The sequence below is a fragment of the Kogia breviceps genome, chromosome X (genome assembly GCF_026419965.1).
Source record: "Kogia breviceps isolate mKogBre1 chromosome X, mKogBre1 haplotype 1, whole genome shotgun sequence".
NCBI lineage: Eukaryota > Metazoa > Chordata > Mammalia > Artiodactyla > Physeteridae > Kogia > Kogia breviceps.
In genome coordinates, this window is record NC_081330.1 from 101,571,772 (window position 1) to 101,591,304 (window position 19,533).

Consider the following 19,533-nt stretch of genomic DNA (forward strand, 5'->3'; position numbering starts at 1 on the left):
ATATTACATGACATATATGATAGCTATATTGTATATATCAATAATAAGTAGATTATTGTCTCTATGTAGATGTAGATATATATATATATACATATATATATATATATATATATATATAGCAGTAGTATATTGTGAAAGGACGCTTTCTTCCTTTCCTCTTGTTATGCTGGAAGTAGTGTCTCTTCTTGCTAAGGCCAGTCCCTCCACATGGGATCTGGATGCCATCTCTTCCTCCCTTACGTTAGTGATTATTCCTTCACTCTCCTGAATCTGTGTTTTCTCCTCTTCTATTCGGTTTGCCCCTCAGCATTCCCAAGTCTCTCCAGCCTTTGTGAAGCCCTTCCATCCGCCTCCCTTCCTTCTCCAACTGCTCTCTCCCTCTGTCCGACATGTCCCACCCCTATCTCCTGTCTCTAAAGTGTTCACCCTCACTTCTTTCCCTCAACATTCCCCACCCTGCAACTACTATCCATACAATACGGTTCTTCCTCCATCAACCTACCAAACAGCTATTTTCAACACCACTGATGATCTCTGTATTGCTAAATTCAGTGAACAGTTTTCACCTTACTTCATTTCTCAGCATCACTTGACAAGATTGCCCACACCGTCCTATTGAAACCTCATGCTATAGGCTTTTCCCCTCTGGTCACTGTCTCCTTTTCAGCTGCATCATCTGTTCCTGGGTGATTAAATTTTAGCCTTCATCACAACTCATTCTAGCCTCTCTTTCCTTCTCATCCTATAGTCACTTTGCCGTCTTTCACCTAGCAGTCTTTGCCAAAGCTGCTACCATCACCTGGAGTTTCTGCTCACCAATTGCCTGCTCAGTTCTGTGCCTCCACTTTGATGTCTTAGTGTGGGCAAGGCTGGACTATCAAGTTCTCTCCCCTCTACTTACTTAACTGCAACTCCTCCTGCTCCTTCCTCTGCGTTCCTCGTCTCAGTAGACAGGGCCACCGTCCGCCTATTTGCTTATTTTGGAACCTGGGAATAGGGTTGCATTAATCCCTCTGGGAGTGCAAAGCAGGAAAATGTGCTTAACTATATTTTGAAATAAAAAACAAACTAAAGCATATCATAACTAAAGTAAGTCTTTTAAATTCCGATTTTCCCACAGTGACTATTATGATGCTTTTAAAAAGAATATCAAATCCTCTCCAAAATAATTTAGGGCCCCTTCTTTTGCTGTTGCTCCAAGAGCTCCGGCCCTGCATTCCCCACTCTGCAACTACTATCCATACAATACGAATAGGAGTAGGAGTCAATAGTCAGACACCATTTCCTGTTGATTCTCCCTCCCCAAATATTTTCAAATCTGTCTGCTCCTCTTGGGCGCCAATGCACTGTATCTAAAGCCAGCGTGACGCTTGTCTGAATTTCTGCAATAGACTCTGAACCCTCCTCCCTGCTCCAAACTCTTTTCCACAAAGCAGTCATGCAGAATAATTGCAGGAATACACATAACTGTTCCCATCAATCTACTGCTTAAAAACCCTCAGTGGCTTCCCATTGTCCTCAGGATAAAATCTCAGATTTGTAACCGGCCCAAGATCCTGCCACTTTGCCATGAGCCAGTGTCACCTCTTTGAGCGCCTGCAAAGAGCCAAGCTCCTTATGTGCCTTTGCAGGTGATTTACTCTTTGCTCAGAGCCCTCTCACATCTTCTAGGTTCTGTCTCCTCAGCTCTTAGATTTAATGTCCTTTCTTCAGATAAACTTTTCTTAACCTCTCACATCAGGTCTATGCTCCTTGTTAAAACTTTCTTAGTAACCCTCACTTGCTTTGTAAGTAAACGATTATTTGTATATTATTGGATAGTTTAATCTCCCCTCCTAATTTGAATGCAAATGCCCTGAGGAAGTCAGTACACACTCTAGTACACACAGGAATTCAGGGATCCCTGAATCTAGCTCTGTCTGATTTTAGAGCCCATGCCCACAACTACCACGTGTACATGTATCTACTCATCCTGGAAGATGACATTTTGCCTCTTTGTTTTATGACGGCCAAGTGTTGATGCACGGGAAACTAAGTGTCAACTGACAAAAATAAATAAATAAATAAATAAAGCACAACCTAAAAGTTGAGAATTCTGTTTTATTAGGCGGACAAAACTGAGGACTTAAACCCAGAAGACAACCTCTCAGGTAGCTCTGAGGGAGGCTCTGAAGAGATACGGGAGGAGCCACGATATATAGGAGTTTTGCAATGAAAATCAAAAGATTAAGTAGACATCTCAAGTTACTGAATTTAGCTCTTTTCTGTGTATGGGAAGATGCAAGAATCTGGGCTCATTGAAATCATTCCTTTGATTTGCACCTTAGCTACCTAGGGCCAGCTATTTAGGGGCCTTTTCTTTCCCATCCTGAGTCCCCTCGGGGTGCACCTTTGGGGGTGGCTGCAGTGGCTGAGAGCTTGGCAGCTGGCGTCCCCTTTGTCTCCATTCTGAGTTCCCTCAGGACTCACTATCGGTGACTGCGGGGGCTGGTAATGCATGATGGCTTAATGGCCATCCTTTCTTTGTTAATATGGCAGGCAATATTTTTCCTTCACATAAGAAACTAGAAAAATGTAACATCTCTGGCTGGATTCTAGAACAGTGATGTTCTGGTGTTGGTGAATCTCTTTGTGCAAGTTCTGTCTGTAGCAGATTGCACACCTCAGCCTTCTCTTTCTGTGGAAGGAGGGGCGGGGGTCTGAGGGGTGTTCAGATTACCGGCAGGACTGGCTAAACTGGACCCCGGTTCTCCCACTGTATAATCTTCACATCCATAAACGGGGCTAACATTAACCACCTTGCAGGGCTGTAGCAGGACTCATTCATCTAATACGTATTTAATGGGCATCTAGTATACGCCAGGTTTTGGGTTGGATGATGGGGATACAAATAGGACTTAGGATGTTTAGCAGAGTGCCTATCTCATTTAGTTATACACGGTCACTGTTACTAGTATTAACACAGTTGTGTGTTGACGTTTGCCTGTGTCACGTAGCTTGAGAGGGAATGTGATATTTGTGACTTTCGTCACTATCCGGACGCGGGACCTGTGGGGCCTGGGTCTCCACCAACGCAAGCGCGTACACTCAGGGGACATTACCGCGCGGCGTGGCTGCCCCTCCTCTCCGGGCCACCAGAGGGCGCGCGACCTCTACCGCAACTGCCGTCTGCGTCTGCGTCTGCGTCTGCGTCTGCGTCTGCGTCTGCGTCTGCGCCTGCGCCTGCGCTGCGCCGGCCGCCCGCCCTCCGTTCCCCTCCCGCAGGCGCCCGCTCCGCCTCGCGCTGGAACGCTCCGCCTCGCGCTGGAACGCTCCGCCTCCGTTGCCCCTAGCGGCTGTTTGTTGACTTCCGGGAACGCGGGAGTCGCCGATTCTCGGAGGATTGCTATGGGGGCCCAGGGGGGGTCCCAGGGCACACTTCGGGGATGAGGCGCCGCTTTAGGCCCCACCGAGTCTCCTCCAACCCCTTCCGGCCCAGGTCCTCCGTAGCGCCCTTCGGCATGGGGGAACCCGAGGAGGTGGTGCCGGGTGAGTGACACCCGCGGCGGTGGCGGCGGGCCGGGAGGGAAGGCCCGCGGGCGGGCGGGCGGCCAGGCCCCGCCTCCGGGCCGGCCCCGTCGTGGGACAGGCCCGGGCCGCGGCCGCCTGACTTTGGTCGGAGCTCTGGCCGCGCCCCCGTGGGAGACTGAGGGGAGAGGAAAGAAGGGGAGGGACGGAAGGGGGGACTACGGGGAAGGGGGTGCTGGTCTTTCGTCTTCTAATTCTTTTAAAATAAGTTTTCGATGAGTTTCTCGAAGGCAGGGGAAGTTTTTACCTCCCTGTGAGCTTTCCAAAATACTTCCTTCGAGGTCCTCAGAACCCGGTTGTGTATTGAACGCAGTAAAGAGTGAGTAACCAGGGGGAGTGGGGTAAAAGAGGATGGGGAAAACGACCTGGAGAAAGGAGGGGGCAGTTAGCGAGTGGTTTTTTAAGACTTTTCCTCTGAGCTCCAGAAATAACCTTTGGCATTGTGACCCGGTACCGCGTACGTATTGTATAACAGAAATAGAAGTTTCATGAAACAATACTTGCTGTAGATGCGCTCAGATCTTTTCTATAATACATTCCCTTAAAAATGGTCCTTGAGACCCACTAAGTTGATTTTCTGACCCACCAATGGGTCACGACCAACAGTTTGAAAAAACGCTGGATTAGAGCAGAGTCATGTATTCACTGAAATATGTATTGCGTTTATGCCATGCTCTTGGGCTCAAGCATAGTTAAATTCCTGCCTCAAATTCACAGCTTAGTGAGAGATACAAGAAACTAAACAAAATGACAGTATCGTTTGACAGTAGTTGCCAGGGGGCCGGAGCAGAGCCACCAAACCCTGGCTTGGGGTGAAGGTAACGGGGAAGGCTTCCTGGGAAGCCAGAGCAGGACAAAACTGTTAAAATTATTCATTCTATAAAAACTCAGCCTGTTCAAGAACCTGGCCTCCTAAATGTCAATTATCAGTTTGAACTGACACACCTCACAATTGTTCTCAGAAGGTTTTCCACAGTGGCTAGTCTCTTGAGCATTAATATTTGTTATTAATACTTGTGTTTGCTATGTCTTTCTTCCTGGTACCCATTTAGTTTCTTAATGTGTGATCATCCTTCTTGAGATTTCCTCAAAAGCTGGATCTGGCCTCCTATTTGGAGGTGTGTGTGTGTGTGTGTGTGTGTGTGTGTGTGTGTGTGTGTGTGTGTACATAGTTACTGGGATCTGGTAGGAGTTGATTTCCTCAAAAGCTGGATCTGGCCTCCTATTTGGAGGTGTGTGTGTGTGTGTGTGTGTGTGTGTGTGTGTACACATAGTTACTGGGATCTGGTAGGAGTTTTTGGTCTCTCTCCAAAATGGTACTGGACTAAAATAGTTTGTGAATACTCCTCCCATCAGGTAGCATTTAATGACTTAATTTAAGAATGTAAAAATCTCAACATCCTGCATCCTCACGATGTTAACGATGAAACTCAATACTGTCCTGTTTCTGTGTGTGGAGAAAAGCCCTCAGTCAGGGGCTAGACCATGAGGTGTTCACCAGCGTAAGTGGGGCATTGAGTGTATCAGCTCATCCCAGGGAGTAGATGGTCCACCTCGTGACAGCAGGACTCTTAGTCATTGTGACAGTATATTTCTTACTTTACACCAGTAAATGAATAATACATAATTAATTTATTAGATTTCATAAATAAAACTAGAATGAAGTCTGAGGAATAAAACTGAGTTAAGATGAAAGAAGGAGGGCATAGACAGTGCTGGAGTGGAAACCAAGCTGTCGGGAGACAAGGGATCTGTATAGATAAATTACTGGAAAAATATTTTAGTTAACAGGCAACATAATAAACGTTGTGAAATCCAAACTCTCATATATTTGCAGATTCGGGTGCTGTGTTTACGTTTGGGAAAACTACATTTGCTGAAAATATTCCCAGCAAATTCTGGTTTAAAAATGATATACCTGTATATCTTTCATGTGGAGATGAACATACTGCTGTTATTACAGGTTAGTGTTAAAATCTTAAATGAAGATAGTAATACTTAGAGAATCCTAAATATTATAGATGTGCTGTGTTTGAAACATGTTGAAGATATACAGAAAGTGGATGTTTTTTTACTTTGCCAGATAGTTCTTGACAAATTGATTTATCAAGAGTGACTTCTAAGTTCTCTTAGTATATTTAAGTGATTTTCTATACATATTACTTTCTTAGAATAAATCTATTTGAATTTATCTATATAATCAAAAAATTATTACTGTATAATCTGAGAAACTCTTTACACCTAACAGAATATGGCTGTAGGTAGATGGGCAAGGGAGCCTGTTTCAACACAGAAAAGCAATGACAGTGTTTAAGTACAGCATTTTTATTGCTTTGTGATGACTTCATCTCACATTATGTTGCAAATGCTTCGATTTATTATTTCTTTTTCCTTTCCACTAGGAAATAATAAGCTTTTCATGTTTGGCAGTAACAACTGGGGTCAGTTAGGATTAGGATCAAAATCGACTGTTAACAAGCCAACGTGTGTCAAAGGTTTGGGGTCTTTTCTTCTATATCACTTTAAATACTTAAAAGTATATAAAGTACTTTTATATTGACTGTATAATTCTTTAATATCATATTATAAATAATAAAGTCTTTAGTTCTTTATTTTCTGAGATTTACTTGAATATTTTTGGCATTTAACTTTATTTTTCATGTGATATTCAGAACTAGTTTTATATGTTAGGGTCTAAAAATCATATTGATTTTAAACCTAGAGACCACAAAGGAAGTAATGATTCTACAGTATTGCACTTGAACATCCTTTTTTTTTTTTTGGCCTGTTTGTAAACCAACTTAAATATTACTGTTACTGTATATACAGAGAACAAACAATATGATATGTTAGGATTTCGAGCTCTGTCTCATTTGTTCAAGTTGTGGACATCATGGTTCTGTTGGTTTTATAAAACACACTTTACCCTGCTGTGTATAGTTAGCAGCTGTGCTTAAGAAAATATTAAAACTAGGAGTTGATTAGTACTAGTGTTCTTACAAGAACAGCAGGACAAAATATTTCAAATCAGGATTGTCCCAGAAAATACGAGACATATTACATCTTTACAAAGCTTTCTCACCATTATGTGCAAAAGCTTCTGTTTGGTTATAACCTATGAACATCAGCTATACTTGAATGGTGATGGAGAGTCCTTGGGATATGACAAGAGCAGGATTCTTTATCTTTGTAGCCAAATTTTTAATTTCAGCTCAAAATTTCAGTGTAATTTATCATATGCATGCTATTTATAGATACTGTTGTGGAACTGTTAAAGTATTCCACTCGGTCAAAAAGTATTTACTGAGCACAGTCTACTAAACCCTTGGGTTTATTTACAGTGCCTATGATCCTTACTCTCAAATATCTAATCAAGCTCACAGGATTGTCTAGACTATGGATCCTTGAGACCAGGGACTCTGTCTTAGTGATCTTTGCAGCCCCTATGCTAAGCACTTAGGAGATGTTCTGTAAATGTTTTTAATATGTAAATGAATGAATGAAGAAGTTTAACATAGGTGTATGCCTATGAATATTGGACTTAGTTTGTTGCAGCAGGTAGAAAGTAAGCTTGATGGTGGTGATGGCAGATTAGGGAATAGATCAGGTTGGTGAAGAGGCAGCAAAACAATGCAGTGGATCTCAGTACATGTTAATTACTTGTGGAGTTTTAAATAATATATAGATGCCTAGGCTTTACCTCAAACCTACTGACTCAGATTCTCCAGGGGTGGGGCTGAGCTATTTGTATTTTTTTTCAAAGCACCATTGGTTACTATGATGCAGAACTCCTTGCAAAAACTTTTGATTTATTAGTTATGAACATTGACTTTGGAGTCAGACAAGCCTGGGTTTAAACCTGTTCTACCACTTGGTTGTCATTTGACCTGGATTATTTGTCATTTCCATAATCATAAAATATCTTGTCATATTTTTATATTTTTAGCTTTAAAACTGGAAAAAGTGAAATTTGCTGCCTGTGGAAGGAACCACACCCTAGTTTCAACAGGTATAGTATTCAATCTGTATGACTTCCTGCCCAATCTGAGGACTGAGGTCTCACTCCAGTAACATTTGTGACTTTGTAAAATTAATAGAAATGGTAACTTAGCAACAGTAATATTAGGATTTTTTTAAATGTAAATGGTTAGTACACTTGTTTGCCTATGAAAATATGCAGATAAATGTTAAGTGACTGAAGAAAAAGCTTCTTTTCTTGGATTATGTCAAGAGACAGTATCTCCTTACCTGTGTGCACACCTCAGGGGCTGCTTGCTCCTGATCTTGCTCTTCCCTCTTCTTTTCTGAGGGTGAGTGGAAGCCCTCCCCAAAAGGCTATTGATATGAGTTAGCACAATTCCAATCAAAATCCAAACGGGGTGTGTGTGTGTGTGTGTGTTGTAGAAATTCACAAGGTGGTTCTAAAGTTTATATGGAAAAGCAAAAGACCTAGAATAGCCAAAACAATTTTGAAAAGACCAAAATTGGAGGACTAGCGCTACCTGATTTCAAGACCTGCTGTAAAGCTACAGTGACCAAGACAGTGTGCTAGTAGTGAGAAGACACACACAGATTAATGGAACAGAATAGAATCCAGAAATAGACCCACATGTTTATGCCCAAGTAATATTTGACAGAGGTGCCAAGGCAGTTCATTGGAGAAAAGGTAGTCTTCAGCAGTCCTGCTGGAACAATTAGACATCCAGGCCCTGACCACCGAGCAGTCTTTCCTACTTCCTTTCCCACAGACACAGCTTCTTCTGTCTTCAGGCTGTTCTCACTGCTTCGGCCCCTGCCTCACCTCTCTGCCCTCACTCATACTTTTCTTTTGCTGAAATGTCTTTTCTCTTTCTCTTATTGAGATTCTTATCTCTTAAGATCCAGTATAAGTCTTACCTCATCCATGGAGCTTTTTGTGACTGTTCAACTTTTTCCTTATTTCATTCTCTGAACTGCTTCAGCATACCGCCAACTCTGGTTTGTTCCATATGTGTTAAATTGTGTGGTTCAATTCCATGTGGCCTTGTAGTATCTTCCATTTGAAACCTAGTCTTATTTCCTCAATTAGGTTTCATTTTTTCTAAAATAATATCTAGTTTACAATTTTTACTGATTCAGAATGATTTTGTCCTAAGTTTTCCCTGTAATTTAGTGAGGCTTTAATTCCATGTGCATTTTTATGACAGATATAACTAATTTTAATAAGTATATCTTTTTAAAAATAAACTTATTTATTTATTTATTTTTGGCTGGTTGGGTCTTTGTTGCTGTGCGCAGGCTTTCTCTAGTTGCAGTGAGCACGGGCTACTCTTTCTTGCAGTGCGTGGGCTTCTCATTGCGGTGGCTTCTCTTATTGCGGAGCATGGGCTCTAGTCATGTGGGCTTCAGTAGTTGTGTCACGCGGCCTCAGTAATTGTGGTTCTCAGGCTCAGCAGTTGTGGCTTGCGGGCTCTAGAGCGCAGGCTCAGTGTTGTGACGCACGGGCTTAGTTGCTCCACAGCATGTGGGATCTTCCCGGACCAGGGCTCGAACCCCTGTCCCCTGCATTGGCCGATGGATTCTTAACCACTGCACCACCAGGGAAGTTCCAATAAGTATATCTTTATATATCATTACTTTAGAGCTTACTGGCAATGTTTATTATCTAGGAATGATATACTTCTTAATGTGATTAAGAAAATTGTTAACATTTATATAGTGCTTACCATGTGCCAAGTGCCATTCTAAGAATTTTATAAATGTTAACTCATTTAATCTTCATAACACCTCTATGGAGTAGGCACTATTATTATCCCATTTTATAGATGAGGAAAATGAGACACTGAGAGGTTAAGGATAGCTTGCCCAAAGTTACACAACTGATAAGTGAGTGGCAAGCCAGAATTTGCACCCAGGAAGTCTGGTTCTGGTGTCCTCTTTCCTAAACACAATGCTATACTGGCTTCCTATTTAGCTAGAAAATTAAAATAATTACACAACGTAGAATTTTCACGTTTCTAATTATATTCTTCTTGTATTCGCCTCATTTTACTTATTTGTTAGCTATTATAGCTTAGCTTTAATGGGTATGGAAGGTAAAATTAATGAACCACATCTCTTAAAATAGTTTGATTTGGATTATAATCTAATTTGGAAATTACTTTCCTCTTTTTCGCTCTGAATTAATAGTTCTGCATTAGCAAGAAAATACATTCCACACATTCTGTGCATTTCAGTTGCTACTTAAACTCTACAATGATTTATAAAATCTCACAAAAATGTGGAGCCTTGCTTGTTTTGCTGTATTTTTTACACCGAAATGAAGTTGTTCACCAAATTGTAGGATAATGCCAGCTTTCAGCTTTCTTCACTGGTAATAGAGGAACTGTCTGATATACACTGGTCTGCCTCATAAAGATGGTGACTATGATATACTGTTGTTTTCTTTTCTATGTGCAGAAGGAGGCAAAGTATATGCCACTGGAGGAAATACTGACGGACAGCTGGGACTTGGTGATACTGAAGAGAGAAACACTTTTCATCTAATTAGTTTTTTTACATCCCAGCATAAGATTAAGCAACTCTCTGCTGGGTTTAACACTTCAGCTGCGCTGACTGGTAAGACTTTTTTCCACTTTAAACTGGGACACATCCCTTTTTTTCAGACCAGAATATACCAAGTCAGTAAACGGAAGACAGCAATGCTGTTTAGTTTTCTTTCATTGACCATGTGTTTTCAGAAGACGTTTAAAATAGAACTTAAGATCATGACATATACTACAACTTTATGCTTACATACGTTTAGAAGGTAACTGTTAAATAAATTTGAAGCTGTGTTATCAATCTGTTCCTTTAGATGTTCTTAAACATTATCTTCATTGTGTGTTCTGAAAGTTATATTTCAGCTTTAACGAAGTTGCTGTCAGAAACATCCTAGAAATCTGTTGGATATATGTTATTAAAATACAGTTTGTAATGGTCATTGCATCTCTCTGCCCTCCCTATCAAAAGCCCATATGAGAAATTTCTTTAAAATTTGGAGCCGAGATAAACGTGTCTCACTGAAGAAGCTGCTGGCGTGCTGCTTTGTTCCAGTCTGGAGAGCTGTGTAACATGCGGTGTTAGAGAAAGCCTGCACACAGCAACAAAGACCAAACGCAGCCAAAAAAAATTTTTTTTTAAATGAAATTGTACTAAGTAGCTACCTGGTGTAAATGTCTTAGTAGTACTTTTCTTTCAAGATACATAATTTTTCTAAATTAAAAAATAAATGCTATGTTGGAAGTATAATAACTTGCCATCCCTGCTACCTCTTAATACCTTTTTTCGTCTTTGTGTTTTCTTTATAGAGGATGGAAAGCTTTTCATGTGGGGTGACAATTCTGAGGGACAAATTGGTTTACAAAATATACCTAGTATATGTGTCCCTCATCAAGTGACCATTGGAAAACCTATCTCCTGGATCTCTTGTGGATATTACCATTCAGCTTTTGTAACAAGTAAGACAGAACAGTTTGGATTTCTCATGTTATCTCCTATTTCTAAGTTATTACTAAATAATAAAATGTCATAACATTCTACATTTCTGTAGAAATATTGCCATGGTACTCCATGTAACGAAATAATTTTGGTCTGTTTTAGGTCACAGTATTTCTTCATTTCAATAATGAGTGTTTATAATTTCAAACTATCTGACGTGTTAACTTTTTTTTAATATCGATGGTACTATTTAATTTATTTTTTTAATTAATTTTTAATTTTTGTCTGTGTTGGGTCTTCATTGATGCACACGGGCTTTCTTTAGTTGTGGTGAGCAGGAGCTACTCTTTGACGTGGTGTGCAGGCTTCTTGTTGCGGTGGCTTCTCGTTGTGGAGCACGGGCTCTAGGGACGCGGGCTTCAGTAGCTGTGGCTCGCGGGCTCTAGAGCACAGGCTCAGTAGTTGTGGTACACGGGCTTAGTTGCTCTGTGGCGTGTGGGATCTTCCCGGACCAGGGCTCGAACCCGTGTCCCCTGCATTGGCAGGCAGATTCTTAACCACTGCACAACCAGGGAAGTCCCTTAACTTTTTTTAATGAATGTTAGGTCTGTTAGGAAAACAAAATTTATGCATAAGAAACCCTTCTAAATTTTGGCTCTCAAACTTCTTAGACTATTTGGCGTTAAGAACAAGACCTGTGAGCCTCTTTTCTCTGGATCCACTTGGCTCTGTACTTTGACCTACTCTATTCTTGTCCTGATAATTTGCTCTTATTGTTTCAGTACATGAGTCATAGATTTTCATTGTAGGAATAGGGATGAAGATTAGATGAAAAAGGAAGGGAGTTCAGTATGGGATATGCTTTCCTTGTTGGGACTTTTCTCAGGATCCCCTGTTTCTCCTTTTCCTGGGCTCACTGGCAACCTTCTCTACCTTAGTTAAAATATTTTAAATGTTGGACTCTACCTGTATAGCCTACATCTACACTGGTAGTAATACCAGAAGTATGATCATGGTTTTCCATCTTATTTATGGTTTTCCTAACAGTAAAAACACCCAGCAGAAATAGTTCTATGGACCCTCTTAGATATCTCTCTAAATAGTTGTTTTATACATTTGCTTCCTATTCTGTGCACCTCAGATTCAGGTTTAGAAAGTGCTCATTGACCTATCCCGGTGCCCTCCAGGTTTACCAATGAATTGGTAGCAACTTGGTACTAAGAAAAGGCAAACTCTGACTTGGCTGGGTTTGTTCACTACTGGGTCAGTTTGTGTCTTGAAGAAACAATATTTATTCAATCAATAAATATTGTTGAATGAGGAGATGAGTGAATGAATGTTAAATTGACTGTGTTCCTTGGGGCAATACCACATACCAACGTATTTGCAACTCCTGGGGTTGGTATAGTCTGTACTCACTTTGTTTATGAAACAAAAAACAGGGAAAAAAACACGTGCAAGAACAAATAATCAAAAGCATTGTCTTACATTTGGGCCTTAATGAAACTCCCAGAATCAATTTTTATTTACTACTGCTTTAGCCAGTAGGGAAACAAGTGGAATTATTCGTTTTCACCAGTAGGCATTACGTTGAACTTTTTTGTTTTGTTTTCTGTATTTATGCCTTTTAAAAAAACAGCTTTATTGATGTATAGGTCACGTACCATACAGCTCACCCACTTAAGGTATGAGGAGCAGCAGGAACTTATAGACAGTCGTAGAAAGAGACTTATCTGGACTTAGTAACTCCTTTCATATGAGAGGCAAGAAGCATGGGAGAAGGGGGAGCGTGCCAACTTACTGAGCGCTTCTGTGTCAGTGTTTGCCGAATACTTCAGAGAAAACTGTGGTTCAGAAAACTTCATTTTTTGTACAGATCAATCTAGAAAATGAGTATAGCTGTGTTTGCAGTATTTGACCAAGTTTTAAGTGGCACATACCATGTGTATTAGATGTCATACAACTTCCCTAAGTTCTGATTTGCTAGAAGGGCTCTCAAGCTTTAATAGCTGGTTATACTTGTGGCTTAGATTTATTACAGCAAAGGATACCAAGCAAAAGCAGCAGGAAATACCTGTATCCTCCAGAGAGGTCCCGTATGCGCTTCCTAGTCCTTCCTATTCCAAGGCTGCACAGGACATGTTTTCTCTTTGGCAGTGAACTACAGGGATGTGTGTATAATGTCTCTGCTCAGGGAAGCCTACTCTATTCTGGGTCTGAGGCTTTTGTGTGGGTGGCTGGTGTCATGTAGGCACATCCAGCTAGTAACTAGTCATGGCAACTGCAACTTGGGTCCCTCAACAGTGAAACCAGGTGTACATCATCATTGTTGAAATTTGTGCAAAGCAACCCTCTCTTAGCTTCTTGCTAAGCTGGCATAATTCATTTCTCCAGGTGTACATAACAAAAACATCAATCACCAACATAAAGAACACTCCCAAGGGCCACATTCCCAGGGGTTGGTCAACAGTCAGTCAGTCAGTCATGCTTCTCTTGGAGACATGCAAGTAATACAAAAGGTGCTGTGTTACCTCTTTCCTCATATCAGTGGTGATACGTTCTGTGTCATAATCTTTGGATTAGATTATGTATTTACAATAGTTTTTAAGTTCCTGTTTTATAGAACTCAGTTCAGTTCGTAGAAATGAATAAAAAAAGTTCCTGCTTTCAAGAGACTCATAGTATAGTGTGGGAAGTGTGATAACAAAAGCAAATCAATAGTATTGGTATGGACAAGGCAGTGATTAAATGTCATGAGTTCCTTAATAAGAGAATCTTTCTGGAAAAAGTGCCATCTAACTGAGTAAAATCTGCTATCTTTAGTCTCACTCACCATATTTACTTCACACATAAATGGGTTTTCTACAATAAGTTTCATTAAAAGCAATTATTCACCAAGTAGTCATTAAATGTTTAATGTACTAGACACACTGCTAAGTTCTTGCAATACCGTAGTGAGCAAGACAAAATCCATGTCCTTATGGGGGTTTAATGTCGAGTCATTTTGCTTTATGGAAAGTAGGTAGAAGTAAGATCATCTTTTCTATGTATTGTGAAACAGGTAAGTTAATTTTCTAGTTGTTACTAGTAGTGCTGGTCGTGAATTCTTCAGGAAGATTTTGGATTAGAATAATCAAGGGGAAGGGAAAATCTACCTTTATTTCCTTACCATTCAGTAAAAATATCTCAAGAAAGGTCAATTTTATTAAGTTGAGATTTTCTACATTTTTTAATCAAACGTGAGAACATGTACCAAAAAGACCAGTATTTGTTCATGTCTGTGTCATCATTGATCACTGTCCTTTTCCTTCAATAGCGGAGGGAGAACTGTACACCTTTGGAGAACCTGAGTGTGGGAAGTTAGGTCTTCCCAAAAAGCTGCTGCTGAATCACAGAGTGCCCCAGCTGGTGCCTGGAATTCCTCAGAAGGTGATCCAAGTAGCTTGTGGTGGAGGGCACACAGTTGCGCTCACAGGTATGTGTGCAGCTCCATTCCCTGCTTTCTTTGGTAGCTAATGAAAAAAGCATTTTTAACATTCATTTATTTTTATTGTGGTAGGAACACTTAACATCTGATCCATCCTCTTAACAGATTTTTAAGTTTACAATACAGTATTGTTATCTATGGGCACAATGTTGTATGGCAGGTCTCTAGAACTTTCACCTTTGCATAGCTGAAACCTTACACCCACCCATTCGTTAGCAGCTCCCCTCTCCCCCTACCGCAGCCCCAGGCAACCACCATTCAAGTCTCTGCTTTGATGAGTTTGACTGTTTTAGATACTTCATGTAAGTTGGCTTTGCATCTTTTTCCATTAAGATCCCCACCTTTTGTTCCTATAGTTAATAAACATTTCTGGCCTGTGGAAGAAATTTTTAAGTAGAAAAAAATGAATCTTGTTGAATTATTTTTGCTAACATAATTGACATTTTCATGATCTTAACACATTTAATGACAGCAAATAACGTTTTTTAGCTCATTTTCAAGAACAAATTGTTTTCCTCATATATATATTCCATATTTATTTAAAATTGACATTTATTTGTTCTGAAATACCTTATTTTGGAGAAGCTCCCTGTTAATACTGTTTTCTACTTGTCATTGATAATTCTTTTTGATATTCACAATGTTTAATTTGGTGATTTCTTTGTGATTTTTATGTTCTGTTATAGTAATTCATTAAAAAGTGTTAAGATTTTAAATTACAGATAATTTTAAAAAGTTAGAACTTTAATAGTAATGTCACTTTTGGCTTCTGAATTTTGTATTTGGTATGATATGTGACTTCTCAGGATTCTAGTCAGTATAATTAAAATAGACTTACTACTTGTTAATATGCTTACTAAATTGATGCTCGCAAATTTGTTCAGCATTAGATTTATTTTAGATGAGTAGTATGGAGGTAATGCAGTTAGGTAGTGAATGATTATGATATATTTTGGTCAAAAAGAAATAAACAGTTTCTGAAGTCACCACTTCATCTTCAGTGACCCAAAACTAGAAGTGTTCTTGACAAATTTTAAGTAATATCCAGTTCTCAGATGATAATGCTTAAATGTTGCAAGGTGATTAAGCAATATTTTATCTTTAGATTTTCCTCTCTTACATCACTTTTCCTTGACTTCCTATTCTAGTCCCAGTCATGCATATAAAGCTATGGTTTCCCAGAATTACAATTTCCAGATGGAATCTTTTCACAGTGAGAAATAATTTTTTTCCAGGCCTCAACTCTAAATTTGGAAATAATTCTGAGGTTTAAGTTTTTTTTTTAAACTTCTGCTGATAAAGTGAATTTTCATATAATTTCTAAAAGATTTATCTTAGGAATTAAACTTCAAAATTAATCTTTATAAATTATCTGAAAATTTATTCTATAGGCAGAAATGTAACTTATTCTTCATATGTTATGTATTTTCTCCAGTTTATGCAAAGATTGTAGAAAGAACTAAGTTATTAGGTGATTGAAGGTTATTCTGAAGGACACAAATGTTAATTATATAATAATAATGTCATTCAACCATACATTATAAAATATTTTCATATAAAATAGTTTCACCAAGATAATCCGTGATTCTTTTAATTATACTTTAAAAATGTACCTAGGGCTTCCCTGGTGGCGCAGTGGTTGAGAATCCGCCTGCCGATGCAGGAGACACGGGTTCGTGCCCTGGTCCGGGAAGATCCCACATGCCGCGGAGCAACTAAGCCCGTGAGCCATGGCCGCTGGGCCTGTGCGTCCGGAGCCTGTGCTCCACAACGGGAGAGGCCACAACAGTGAGAGGCCCGCATACCGAAAAAAAAAAAAAAAAATGTACCTAATGATATTTTCTTGCAGTATTATACTCATTTAGCTTTCTGTGGACTTCGTTTTGAAGTTAAAAACCATGTCACCAGAAATTGATTGTTTTCTTCAGATTTTTGCAGACTTTGGGATCTCACAGACCAGTAAAGTTTTTATATTTTAAGTTTTTAATTTTGTAAACAGAATATGAGGACCTGGAGATGGTTGCCAACTTCCAATTTGCATTTGGCTAAGTATGGATGTTGCAAGAAAAATGCAATCTGTTTTTACCATTATATCATAAAATAAGGGCCATTTTCGAAACAAATTTAAAAGCTCTTAATTTTATAATAAAAGACATCCCCTTAAATTGTAAACATTTATCTGTATGGAAAATTCACTGCTTGCCTATTTTTTAGATTTCTCCATGGACCTTTGAAAGCTTTATTATGAGCCAGTCCTGGTGAGAAACCTGTGTTCTGCAGCAGTGTAGACAGAAATATTAAGTGCTAATTGATGACGAAATGGACCTGAAGAGTGTATTGATCATCAGTTTGACTAAGTACTAAGTTAAATACCTAAGAGTTACAGAATACTTTGCAGGACCTTAAAGCAAAGAATAGCTAACCGTCTGTTCTAAATTGTTCCTTTCATTAAAGGAAAGGGCTTGGATTCGATGATTCTGTGGGGGCCATCTCCAGCTTTGTTTTCCCTTGTGTCTGTAACTCTTATCTTATAATCTATTTAGGTATCATTCATTAAAATACTTTAAAGATAATTTAAATTAGTTCATTGTCGATAAATTTATTTAAAACATGATATTTAGCTGTGACTGTGATAGGTTAGACAATACAACTACTGGTTGGAGCAATAGTCAGGAAAACGATGGATTGCTTTTAAGAAAGTATCAGACTGGAACTGGGACAAACTAAGTGAGGCTGAGTAATTGATGTAATCTTGTACGTCATCCACAGCAGTTATCAGAAGACAAGAAAGGCCTGGTTATTAGATTAGGTCCACAATGAAGTCTGGGCCCCAAGGAAGATAAGAATTTAACTTCTCCAGATTATTTTCAGAGAAATTTAAGACCTCTACAGGGCTACACAAGTAACTAGTTGTGAAATGAAATGTATTCTGTGAAATTAGGGTAATATTTATCTGAAGCCAACTAATAAAATCTGTTTTCCTAATACAGTGTTATTTATTAACATTGAATTACATTGTTGTTACAAAGGTGATACGACTAAAAATTATATTGGTTTTTGTATATAGCATCCTTAGGTAAGAGTCTTAGGTCATTTAAAAATAATAGAAACTATTGTCATCACTAATCATCCAAACACATGAAAGGGAACCTAACAGGATAAGGAACAAAACTTTTGTAACATGATTCAGGCTGCCTGAATGGCCTCATTGCCCAGGCTAATGTCAGACAGCCCAAGAAACTTAGAGTAACTGTTGGCCAGCTAGAGATAGACAGTTATTTTAATTTATCCAACATCCTCCTATTAAGCTGAACATTCAGAATTGGAGATATGCTGTGTGATTATTAATTAAACTAAGAGATAGTATTTTTTACACTAAAATAAAGATCTGTTTGCCAATGCCTCAGTGTGGCTTCATATCCTTGATGTACCATATTTTCTTTAAGAAGTAATATCTATATGTCTTATTCATGAAGTAAACATTAGACAGAAAAAATGTAAAACTATATGACAGTAGTTATATGTTCTTCAGTATCCTCTATTGTCAGAATAAGGTTGAGTTGATAATTACTTTTTAGAAAAATGTCCTTTTACAACTGAACGTCCCACTGTGTTTTAAAATCTTCCTGCATGTTTTCTCATTTTATCATCACAGCAGCTCTATTAGATAGGGATTATAGCATTAGGGAATTTAAGTAGCTTGTCTACTTACCACAGCTAGTAATAATGAAGGTTTGGGCTTCTACCTGAATCCGAAGCTCTTGCTCCTGCTGTGCCTCCTAAGGCAGGGGCCGGGGAGAGTCGTGTGTCTAAAGGACGCTTTCATCACCACTCGTTTTTCCTATTTTTGTGCTTTTCCATTTCTCAAGACTATGTGAGCTAATATTTACTGTTATTGGAGTTCCTTTGGAATCACTTCAAAAATATTAATATAGTATGGATAAACAACAAGGTCCTACTGTGTAGCACAGGGAACTAACTATATTCAATATCCTGTGACAAACCATAATGGAAAAGAATATGAGAAAGAATATATATATGTATAACTGAGTCACTTTGCTGTACAGAAGAAAATAACACAACATTGTCAATCAACTATACTTGAATAAAATTTTTTTTAATTTAATATTAATATAGAGGAAAGGCTTTTCCCTTCCTTTGATTATTATTGCATTTCCTAGTAAATGAGCTTTACCTGTGAATAAATCTAGCATGTCTGATGTAAGTTTTCATTCTCATGCTAATTCTCCTCTGAAATTGTTTTCTAAAATAGGTTATTCCATTAAACTACTATTAATAAGTAAGGACTTTTTCTGTGGGAAACACTATTCGTTTATTTAGGGCAGTGAAAGGAATTAGCTTAATGACAATTGATGCTTTTTAACAAACTGAGTGGTAATTATAGGGACTTTTCAGGTAGTAGTTCACTGACTTTTGTGTCTTTAGAAATTCCTTCTATGGTTATATGTAAAAGATAAAATCAGGCCCGTGCCATTATTGTTACAATTGTGTACCTTGTCATTTTTCTCTTCCTTTATCACTGAGGAATGTATGCGTAAGTATTAGGTGGTGTTATATGAGTATTTCTTTGAGAGGCCCTTAACCCTCATTATAAAAGGTGGAATATCACTGTTTTTCTAGATATAATGGTGACAGTGCCTGTACCTCTGAAATCCTTTTCTTCTGTTTGCCCCTCCCCTTTCAGAGAACGCTGTGTACACCTTTGGGCTGGGACAGTTTGGTCAACTGGGTCTTGGCACTTTTATTCTTGAAATTTCAGAACCCAAAGCCATTGAGAATATTAAGGATCAGAAAATAAGTTATGTTTGCTGTGGAGAAAACCACACAGCTTTGATAACAGGTACAGATCAGAATTTCTGTTAATATACTTATGGAACTGGGTATATTTTATTACAAAATAAATACTATATGGAATGAATGTATCTAACTTAAGCAAAGGAAATAATAACTGAGAAAATGGAATTCTTTGTTTAACATGCCAACGTGTAAAGTTGTAAACT

General features: G+C 38.9%; 1 protein-coding gene across 5 annotated transcripts in view; it reads left to right on the forward strand.

Moving 5' to 3' along the window:
- The first annotated feature begins 3,202 nt into the window (after nt 1-3,202).
- RPGR (retinitis pigmentosa GTPase regulator) overlaps nt 3,203-19,533 on the forward strand; it is a 68,478-nt gene continuing 52,147 nt past the window's right edge. For 2 of the 5 annotated variants that reach the window (XM_067023553.1, XM_067023548.1), the window contains exons 1-8: nt 3,339-3,528; nt 5,405-5,530; nt 5,970-6,062; nt 7,514-7,576; nt 10,006-10,164; nt 10,896-11,045; nt 14,342-14,500; nt 19,218-19,373. In XM_067023553.1, coding sequence (XP_066879654.1) covers nt 3,426-3,528; nt 5,405-5,530; nt 5,970-6,062; nt 7,514-7,576; nt 10,006-10,164; nt 10,896-11,045; nt 14,342-14,500; nt 19,218-19,373 — 1,009 coding nt within the window. In that variant the 5' untranslated portion in view covers nt 3,339-3,425. Of the gene's footprint in view, nt 3,529-5,404; nt 5,531-5,969; nt 6,063-7,513; nt 7,577-10,005; nt 10,165-10,895; nt 11,046-14,341; nt 14,501-19,217; nt 19,374-19,533 lie in introns of all 5 variants that reach the window. The other 3 variants (XM_067023549.1, XM_067023551.1, XM_067023552.1) reach the window with 3 other exon arrangements.